Genomic DNA, 10878 nt, shown 5'->3' on the forward strand with positions numbered 1-10878 from the left:
AAAATTACTGCTTATTTTAAAAAACAGTCCATAATTAAAAATATTTCCAGTAATTTTGAATATATATGTATAATGGGGAAGCCAAGAAGAGATAAAGAAATCGTCCCATAGAAATGAATATTCAGGTGTTGCTAAAAAATCTTTTTATCAAACCAGATTTTATCAACAAAATGGCATCACGAGAAGGCATTTTATTTTTATTTAGAAAGTGGCGTCACGAGAAGGCATTTTATTTCCTGCAGTGCACCTTTTCAACATTTCAAGCTTTCCAGCGGGTAAATCCGGGTGTGCTGCTGCGGGATCTAAATGGTGCAGCGAGTCCTTCCTCTCGATAGATGGCAGCGCTGCCCTGAGAACAGGGCCCTCCACGGGCCGCGTTTTTGGGTGAAGTTTCCTAAGACTTCGGTTTGTTTATTATCTCAGAGGAATGATCTGAAAGAACAAGTAATTGTCTTTGTGGCAGATGGAGAGACACTGGGGAAAAGGAAAAGAAGAACAGAATGTGAGGCCCAAAAACTGCACTGGAGGAAGGGCTAAGCCCTGGAGAAAGTAAAGACCAACCAAAATATTCACTGAGACCACCAGTCACAGACATTTTGGAATTCCTCCAAATCAGAGTGGGTCTCAGAGGTGTGATTTGCTGTCTAACCCAATAAAAAAAAACAAACAAAAAAAATGTTTGTTGAAGAGCAGAGCTCAGTTTAGAGTCCTCTGCAAATGCACATTCCTTTAAAACAAAATTACAAAGGCACACATAGAATTGGTACTTCTTTTTAAATGTATTTTTTTAAACAAATATTTGTAGCATTTCCCATACTGTATTTTGACCCACATACAAGGTCACACGGGAGACCCTCCAAAAACATCCCACTTGACATTCAATTCTTGTGCAGGTTCAATTTCTTTCTATCTGAGTACATTCTTGGCTCCTTATCCAGGAGAATGAGGATCATAGGGCTTAAATAAAAGTCAGGAATCATTGATGAAGGGAAAGAATAGGCATTCAGTGGAGAGTTAGAAATGGCATAGTGAATTCATGGTGTGAAGCAAAAATGAATATTGCCCACAGTCTTCTTCCCACCTGCTCTCCATACTCTCTCTCTCAAGCACTGCTCTTACACCCAGCCTCCCCATTCCAGCTGCTCTGCACATCAGGTGCAAAACCACGAAATGACTCTGTCCCTTCTCAGATGCAACAGCAGTTAAAAATTTGTACGGCGGCAATGTAGAGAAAACGTGAACTTTATTAATTGTGACTTCTCCTAAACTTCTCCCAAGAGCTACAGCTAGAGGGTGCTAAGACCTTACGCTAAGACTACATCAACTTTTGGAAACTTGAACTCTATGAGAAATTACAGTTTCTAGGGGGAGAAAACTTCTGGGAACCTAAATCTATACCTAAACCTAAGACTGGGGACTTCACTAACACCTAAGGTGGGGGATGCTGCAGTGCCCGGGCTGAGCACTGGTCATGCATCCCCAGCAGAGAGGGACAAACAGGGAGCCGGGCTGGAGAGGCAGGGTGAAGGGGAGGAGAGTCTCCTCCTGTTCCAAACGCCCCATTTCCTCGCTCTCTTCTCTCTGGGCTTCTGCAGAGGGAGGTGGCGCTGGCACAGCCGCATCAGGGCACGGTTGTCCCTCAGCAGCCGGAGCAGCTCCTTGCAGCAGTCCTGTCCACGGCAGCCCGTCCCTGCAGAGGCCGCGGGGCCCTGGTGCGTCTCCTGGAGGGCACAAGACAGGGAGCCTGATGCGAGGGGGCGCAGGGGCCCGGGGGGCTGAGGCCTCTCGGGCTGCCTTTGGCCCCCGCGGGAGGCACTCGCAGGCTGCCCCGGGCGGGGGCTCTGCGGGTGTCCCTGGGGCTCAGCCCGGGGCCATCCAGGGCTGAGCCGCTCCCGCTGCCGCCGGCCCCGGGCTCAGGGCTGCCCGAGAGCCTCCGGACGCCGGGACCCGCCCCGCTTTCCTCCCCCGCGGGCGCGCTCGGGGCTCGCTGGACACCGGCTCGGCCCAAGGCCTTGGCCAGCTCCCGGCCCCACCCCGGCACCATCCCCTGCCTGACTTGCCCCGGCCCTGACCTCTCGCCGGCCTCTCCGGAGCCTTTTGCACAGCCACCAGCTGAGCAAGACGCCCGCCACCAGCAGGTCCAGCACTGCGCGGCTCCAAGCAAGCAGCGCTATCTGGTCCAGGGCTACGCAGCTCCGAGCATGCAGCTCCACGTGCCCCAAGGGAGTCATCCCTGGGCCCACGTCCCACTGCTCCGGGAGCTCGGCAAGCGGAGCCGAAGCGCCCGCGTCCCCGGCAGGACGGCTGCAAGTGTCCAGGGGCGGCCAAAGACCATCAGCAGCAGAGCGGCAGGAGCCAGGGGAAGCCGTGGCCGGGCATGGTGCTGCTGCGAGACCGGCCACCAGCTGCCCCTCCGCACTCGCTCTGTGCTCCCGCTGCTGCCGGGCTCTGGGCACGGACTGGCAGCGGATTACAGCCACCGCCTGTGCCCGGGGCTGCGATGTCACAGAAGCACGGCATCCGTCACCTTGCAGGAGCCCTCCTGGGACTATGGCGTCCAGCCTATGATCCATCCCCACCATAGCAACTAGAATAGGATACTGAGTGCCACGCCCGGACTTTCCTTTCCTGGCCAGCCCCCGCTGTGGGGATTCCACTCCGACCCTGGGCATCCCATTCCAATACGGAATCCTCCTTTTCGGGAAAAAAGTGTTTCCTAATGTCCAGCCCGAATGTGCCTCGGCGCAGCTTAAGCTTCTTCTTGCTGTCTGCTCTCTCTTGTCCTTGCCCACCTCTGGGAAGGCTGGCATTGCCTCGTCTGTAAGTTGCCTGCAGGCAGGAGGGGAAGCTGTGGCAAGGAGTGTTGCTCAACTTTTGAGCCCCTACAAGGGGCTGCTTTCCTTACTTTTTGGATTTTTTTATTAAAGAACAAAACACCCCTTCGGGAATGAACTATTCCATGTAACAAACGCTTGGTACAAGAATAAGTGTCCATAAATAGAATGGGAAAAAGACTGAGTCAGGAAAATTGAAGCAGACTGGTAGCTGTCCCAAGTACAGGGTTCTGGGAGAGCTTTTCACTCAGCAGCACCTTGAGTTTTAAGATGGAGCTGGAGCGGCATACAAAATGCAGTTCTGCCATGCAGGTGCTGGGGCAGCTGGCCAATCTCTGAAGGCATCTTCAAGTCCTGTAGTCCTGCACGCAGAGGAGAATGGGACTCAAAAGGGACTGAATTTGTCTCTGAAGGCTAGGACTGTTCCCATGCCCAGAGTACACATGCAGGGAGAGAATGATCATAGGCAATCAGCTGAGACAGTTCTGCGGAAGTGTGCCAAGGAAAGCAACACAAGCGTGGATCATGGACCAAAGCTTCTGTAGCCCCCTGAGAGGAATTCTTAACAGAGAAGTACAAGAAAATAAAAGGTCCAGGTGCCAGGGTTCTGGTTCCCAGGGTTCTGGCTCTCATGAGAACACTTTGTGCAGGCCAAGGGGTAGGAATAGTGCTCAGTAAGGGTTGCCCTGCTTGAGGCTGCCCAGCAATGGCAGGGATGTGCCCCAGGGCTTGGTGCCAGCAGCTGCTGAAGCTGGAGCCCTGCAAGGATGGATGAAGGTTTTCAAGTCTGCCAGGGAGGGCTTTAGGCTGTACATGCCGTCTGTGCTTGGGGCTGTCACTGGTGAGGGCCTCCTCAGTTAGTGGGACACATCTCGTATTTGAGGCACTGAGCCACTAGTGGACTGGCCTGTGCAGGGTGGAGAGCAGGCTTTGGAGCACTCAGAAGGTGGAGGAGGAAACTGGTAGGATCTTGCCAGAGACTCCTCAAGGAAAGGGCATATACTGGATAGGAAAGGAGTGCCCACAAGGACAACAGGACAAGGAGGACTTGACCCTTTTCTTTCCCACTTCCATGCACTTCTTATTTGAAGTGATCTAACACACATATGTACAGGATGGAAGAGAAACAGAAGGAATTAGAAGTCTGGGCTCAGTCTAGAAATTCTGAGTTCACTGTGCTGACTGACATGGAAATGTCAACTGTGTCCTGACAGGTGGGAGTGCCACCCATGTCCTGAGGAGTATCAGTATCAGGCCTAGAAACACTGACCTAGCAAAAGGGGATTGTCCCTCTGTCATTCACTCGAGTGGCCTCACTTTGGATATTGTGTGCATTTTTGGGTGCTAAAACAGAAGATATAAAGGGTGGTGAAAGGCCTTGAGGGGAAGCTATATGAGGAGTGGCTGAGCTATGTTACCAGAATATCTCTTAGCTGAGGGTACTGGGTTTTGGAGAATGACTGTGGTACCTGAGAAGTCCTGTATTCATATGAGCCTGGGTACTTTATTGGACAGGAAGACAACCTAGTTTGACACTCTGGGCCAGAGAATAATCCCTGCTGGTTTTTTTTCCTAGACAATCATTGCAAGGCAATGAATCACCATCACTAGCAGTCCATGATCTATAGTCAGTCTAGTATGTAGCAGAAGCCTTTTATTTTTACCTTGCATTTACTAATAGATGCAGTCTAACATTTATCTTACCATTTAAAAAGGACAGGAGAAAGCAGATACCTGGCCAAGGACATAGATTCTCCTTGTTCTTATGTTTGTTAGGGAGACATATCTTCTTTGACACCTACTCCCTACATGGGTGTTACTGTTTTATGCACTAAAGCTTAGGTGCTCGCTGGATGGGATGAGAGGACACCAAAGGAGAAGTTTGCGTGGGGCCAGGGCAGGGCCCCGTGCCTGTGAGTGTCAGCAGGGTCCAGGACAGAGCAGTGTGTGCCCATCAGGAGCAATGCTGTGGGGTTTCATTGCAGCACAGCCACAGACTGTGGCTGTGGTTGGCCCCAAGTAGATGTAAGGAAAATATATCATAGAGCTGCTCCAGAAAATACCATGACTGCCTGGATGTTACTCACTGTTAGGCTGGATACCAGATTGTGATGTGGCTTTTTTGATGTGGCATTCAGATGGAGTTAGCCCAAATAAAAGGCCACCTTCGGAGAGAAAAACACAGAAATTATTTTTTTGGCATTTGGTAGAAATTTACATTACTGACATCCCCTTATGAAACCTGTGGTTGACTAAAAAGGAGAGGGAAAAGTGTGTAATATTCACTACCAAAATATCCTTATTAACATAGTAAAGCACCGCTTCTGATACTGCTTTTGGTAGTTCTGGTACTGTGCCTCTCTAGAGAAAGAATGAAGAGGGCCAAAGCAGTGTTGAGTTAAACACTTCATATGGAAGGAAAGGAAAAAAAGAAGATTATAGAAGTAATACTGTAGTGCTAGTTTTTGTACAGGGGGCAAAAATTTATACCTATTAAGAATATTATTAGAATTATTTGGAAGAATAAGAATAGAATAGTTATTATGATCACAAGAATTTGTCAGATTATATGAGGTTCTTTTGCTTCAATCTGGATTGCTGTGACACCAGAATAAGGGATGAAGATAATAGTCTCTGCCTCTTCCTGCCTGTAGGATAAAAAGAAGCCAATCCCTTGTAGAAGCACATCCTCAGAGGCTGGGGGGTGTCCATTCTCTCAAGCAGCCTGTAGGTAACCACAATACCCTAAGCAATCAGTGAATCAGAGTTCCCCTGACTAACTGAGGGCAAAATTTTAGGAACAAGTCAGCCAGGGCACATTTTAGAGACTTTCACAGACCTGGTAATATTGCACAACTTACACTCAGAGTTTACTAAGAAAGTCTCTCCTTTCTTCCCCAGTCTCCCCTTTCTGCTTCCACCCAAGAGCTCTAATCCTGCTGTGGTTAACAAATTGTCTTGGGCAAAACCCCTTGTTGATAAAACTGCAGCTCTGCACACATCTGAATTTCCAGAGAACCAAATGGGATTTATTTCTTCAGGCTTTCAGGGTCCAATGAAGAGCCATAATCAATCCTACCAATGGAGCAGAAGTTTTGCATACCTTGGGAGCAGTTAAATTGAACTTCCAGGAGGGTGGTCTGGCTGGATATAAACTGTCCCTTTTTATGTTATGCCTTTTTTTTTGGGAGATTCTTACAATTTCTGATCTGTGCTTTGCTGGGTCTCTCAGGCTGCGTGATACAGGCAGCAGTACATCCAGCATCTTAGACTGACAGTAATGTGTCTGTGATGGCAAAATGAACTGTGACCCCTGAGGAAAAGGATTATCCCATAATCCTGCTAAGGCAGTGGAGGGGCTCTGTTAAACCAGCTGTGCTCCTTGGCAGAGCTGGCTTTTCTGGAGGGTCTGCAGGGTGCCTGCCCAGCATCTCTCCCATAACAGAGTAGTGCCTGGGGCTGGGTACAGACACTGCTGTGAGAACAGAGACCACACTGCTGAGCTTCTGACCACATTGGTTGATTCTGCTTTTTAGTGGCTATAAAATCACAGTTCCAACTGTGATGTGTAATCTCAGATGTGGGCAGTATTTATCATGGAAACAATTGGCTTTTGGCTGCCTTGCTGAATAATAGTTCATGTTGTGAGTGAGAAAGTTGCATCAGCTGGTTGGCTTTCCACTGGAAAATGTAAACTAATACTGTTGATATAAGAAGTAGGACATCACCAAGAAGTCATGACTTCATACACTGTTGAAGTAGATCTGAATATTGACTCTGTCAACAGTTGAAATACCAAATTTAGATATTTCCCCACCACAAAATGAAGAAAATAACTATTAGATTCCATAGTATCATTTTTTCTGATGTTCTCAGTTGTGTGATTTGGTATCTTGTGTCTCTTTTCTGTACCAAGACATCAAAACTTGGGTAGATTAAAGTATTAATCATACTGAATTTTAATTCTACTCAGTTTATACCTAATCTAGAATACTTCTGCGTTTTTGATTTGGACAAGAATGAATTTTTGAGCCAGCTGGTCCAGCCACAGGCATGCAAATTACTCACTCACATGAGGTTGGGATCCTAAGAGTGAGAGCAGGCCAAGAAGGCTTTTTGCCCATAAAGTATCTCAGATTTTACACAGACACTCTCTGCATGCTAAACACTGGCCCTTCAGTCCTTACTTGTTCCATATGCTGTAAATAAGAAGATGATTTTTGGTGAGGAACCTATGAAAGGCTGAGGATAAGGAGAGACCTTTCATGCTACTTCACAGGATCCTCAGGCAGCAGTTTGGTGCCACCTCTTGGAAACACTTGCTTTCCACTTCCTCATTTCCTGGTCTTTCAGCCTGTTTCACATCCATTTGTACCAGAGAGGGTGAAGAACTGGAGTGCCACATTTAAGGATAATTAAATAGACCCCTCACTTAGTTTGTAGACTCCTTTAGATAATGAAAAATAAAAGTTTTGTTAAATTTAAAAGATTTTCACTCTAAGTAAGCTTAACAGATTTTTAATTCAGACCTAGTAACTGGAAATTTCTGTCTTAAGATAGGAAAGTCATGGCAGGTGTTTCCCAGCTTGTTATTCTGCAGATAACTTTTTTGTTTGTATCCCCCAGACAGCAGTTACTGTAATGTAGGGCAGTTTTCAGGGCACACTGTCCTCTTCATAATGAATTATTTATATAGCCTTCTGACTTATAAGGCAGCATCTCTGTGTCAAGCAATGTAATACAGCTCTACATCATGCTCTGAGACAAAAACACTGTACTGCCTTGAAAGCAGAAGGGAACATTGGGTTGGTAGGACATCCTAATCTCTAAACTACAACTGCAGTAGGACAAAGGAATCTGCATTCCTGATACAATAGCAGTGGGGGTTTTAACCATTGTAGCGACAAGAATAAGACAGCCTTTGGATTAAACAGTAAGGGGAGAAAATGCCTAATAAGAAAAATTGATCCCGAGTCATGGTGACAGCCATATTATAGTAGAGAAATTAAACAGGTTAGATGAAATGTCAGATGTAATCCTGCACTGAGTATGATGTAATCTAGGGCGGTGACCCAAGCTCACTCTCTCTTCATGGTCCTATTAGCCCAGTTCCTATTGTGGGCCAGTGCTTTTGCCACATCAACTGATTTCTTAATTTTGTGCCAGCTTGTAGCATTACCATCTGTTATTTGGTGCTTTGGGTGGGTTTGGATATAGCAAAATGTCATGGGCAAGGACAATGTGTTCTATAAAATGTGTGTGCATTGTCTTTTGTGTATCTTGCAGAAGAAAATCTTTTCAGGCTTTATAGTGAGATGCCAGTTGACAAAAACTGTGACAGGTACCACATTGCACTTCACCTTGGTATGCTGAAGGGTGGATCTGCTGAGAAAGGTCCACAGGCAGCTTTGAGATACTCTTTTTAATTAAAGATAAATAAATATTAAGATAGATCCTGGGTATCTACTAAGTTTTCTACGCTGAATATTGTTTTGCTGGAAATGTAAAATGTTTTGCTGGAAATGCACAATGACAAAAGCCTGATGGAAAGTAGTGAGTGTCACAGCACAAAAGAACATCTGGAAGGGTGGAATATGAGATAATATTGCTTGAGGAGAGGTAGCAGCAGGTAGTTTCAGTGGTGTGGAGTTTGTAGCTGAATGCCAGGAAAGGACTTCCACACAGTATTTGAGAAGTGAAAACGATCTAAGGGACATAACATTACTGACTTGAGTTCTGGTTCTGCACAGAGAAATTTTCTGGTTTCAGTTTTTATTCTGGTACAAGTATGTAAATCTTCACTGGATGCATGAACCTGGACTTCATCAGCATGTCATGTTTAATGGGATCACTGTCTGCAAATCCAGCCTCAACAACTGGTCACAAGTCACAGGATTTCTACCTCACCACAGGAACTGGCAGAGAACAAAAGGGAGGTGGAAATTAAGAAAACAGCTCATCCTGCAGATAGGCTGTTGAGAAAATAACCACGGTGCCACAGACAGAAGCACGCCTTTGTTGGGGCTCCAGAGGTTTGGATCTCCAGCTAGTAGGAACTTGCCAGCTTAAGTGGAATTGCCTTGATATTAAGGTAAAGAATGTTTCTGTCAAATTAACTGATGGAAGGAAAAACAACCTCCTGCCACACACATACCATTTCATGCAACATTTTTCCCCACTTGTGTTATGTTTTTGCCAATTGAGCAAAGCCCTTCTTTGGGGCTGCTGGATTTAGACAGTTTGCCGTTTTATTTATCCAAAGAAGAGATGCATCTTGATGGTAAAAATACAGACTTCTCTACACTTCCCTACCATTGTTAGGGATTTTTAACCATTTTCTGGACACCACATTTTACTTTCTGTAATGCATTACTCTTTTTCTTATATGCAGTGTTTCCATCCGATACGTCAATACTAGTCACAGCAGTGATTTTAGTGATGTGGATATTTGCTTGCAGGAATTGGAGTCCTAAATTAATTTAACAGTAGTCACTGAAATTACTTGCATGAAAAATATAAACACCTCTGTTGAAACAAGAGGTGGTGACAGGAAAACCTGAGAAATGTGCTTTCTCTGAAGACATGTTCTTAAAATATCTGAAAACATTAAAATAACCTCAAGAAAAAGTGTTGCAAGACTTCTGCAGATGCTTCATTCTTCTTATGGGAAAACAGCTAATCTTAAAACCTGTGAAAAATATGCATATTTTTTGTGTTCAGCATAATTTCATATTTCTGTGTGTGGGAAGGAAGGTAGAGGATGAAATAACTTTGCTGGAGGAAATTAAAGCAGAAAGAATTGCCACAAACCCCAAATAAGGATAAAATCCCTAAAGTTTCACTGAAGCCGGACAGAGAGTTGGAGAAAGAAATCTCTATGAAGCATGAAATCTGCTTTTGTCCCTGTAGTTTACAGGGACCCCAGTTTCACAACACACAGCGTAGAGCACTGCTTGGGACACTGTGTGAATGCTGAGAGATGATGGATGCCACTCCTGTGCTAGCCTCAGTTCTCTCTCTAGCCTCCAGCCAGCATATCTTCTCACTCAGGAAAACAAGACAGCTGACAAGAAGGCTGTCCTCTAGATGGTCCCGGCCAGAAGATAGTCACAGCAGGTGGGAGATAAAAGCAGTGAGCTGGCTGGGGGCAGAGTATTGCTCAGTAGTAGACAAAGCTCTTGTTTCACCACAATTCTGGGCTGTCTCTGCCCTGAGATGCCTCTGCTCTGCTCTCCCTTAATTCTTTAGCAACCTTTGGGCTAGCTGTTTGTTTGTCTTGAGAAACATGGGGGATTATTCTGTCTTGTAACTTCCCAGAAAGGGCTTTTATAGTTTATTTCAATTTTGACTGCACTGGATTTATCTGCAATCAATTATTGCATTAGCAATGAACAAGCTCAAGTGAAATTTAAAAAAAAAAAAAAAAAAAAAAAGGAAAAAACGCCCAACCCTTGTAGGCTTTTATTAAACACTCATTGTCTGCATCCAATGTTCCCACATTGAGATTGACCATGCTGGCAGGAAATCTGCCTGCAAGGCCACTCCAGCAGTGCCTGAAGGAGGAGAGAAGCAGACCCCTGTTCACAGCAGAGGGACAAACTTCACACATTGTCTGTAAAGGGATGCCCTTTTGTGGGTTCTTTCTATTGAATGTCAAAAAATAAGGTGTAGCAGGACTGACTGGCATTTTCAGGGGAGCAGGGGATTTTTTTTTTTTGCTTGCAGAAATACACAGTGCTGCCATCAGTAACAAATAGACAACTTCTTTGATTTCCTGCTCTTCTGTGTGCTTATTCTGCCTCATCCAGCAGCTCAAGTGTTACTTGCAAGGATGCTACTAACCCTGAATAATTCACCCATGGTGGCTCTAATATTTTTGCACTCAAATTTGCAACAGTGCTGTGAGGTACTCTCTGTAAAAGACCATCATCCCCTTTTTAGTGGATTTTTTTTTTTTCTCATTGAACTCTGAAACTCTGCTTTTGTGTTTCCTACCTTTTTTCCAACTTTGAGCTCTGCTCTGCATCCAAAGGGACATGCCTTT

General features: G+C 45.6%; 1 protein-coding gene across 1 annotated transcript; it reads right to left on the bottom strand.

The window, feature by feature from the left end:
• Positions 1-760: 760 nt before the first annotated feature.
• Positions 761-3105, bottom strand: LOC146768233 (uncharacterized). Its single transcript, XM_085569992.1, has 2 exons — positions 2073-3105; positions 761-1721 (listed from the first exon to the last, which is right to left on the bottom strand). The coding sequence occupies exons 1-2, from the start codon at positions 2808-2810 to the stop codon at positions 1470-1472; spliced, it is 990 nt and encodes a 329-aa protein (XP_085426118.1). The 5' UTR covers positions 2811-3105; the 3' UTR covers positions 761-1469.
• Positions 3106-10878: the final 7773 nt, after the last annotated feature.

Source organism: Lonchura striata, chromosome 2 (genome assembly GCF_050655825.1).
Source record: "Lonchura striata isolate lonStrDom1 chromosome 2, ASM5065582v1, whole genome shotgun sequence".
NCBI lineage: Eukaryota > Metazoa > Chordata > Aves > Passeriformes > Estrildidae > Lonchura > Lonchura striata.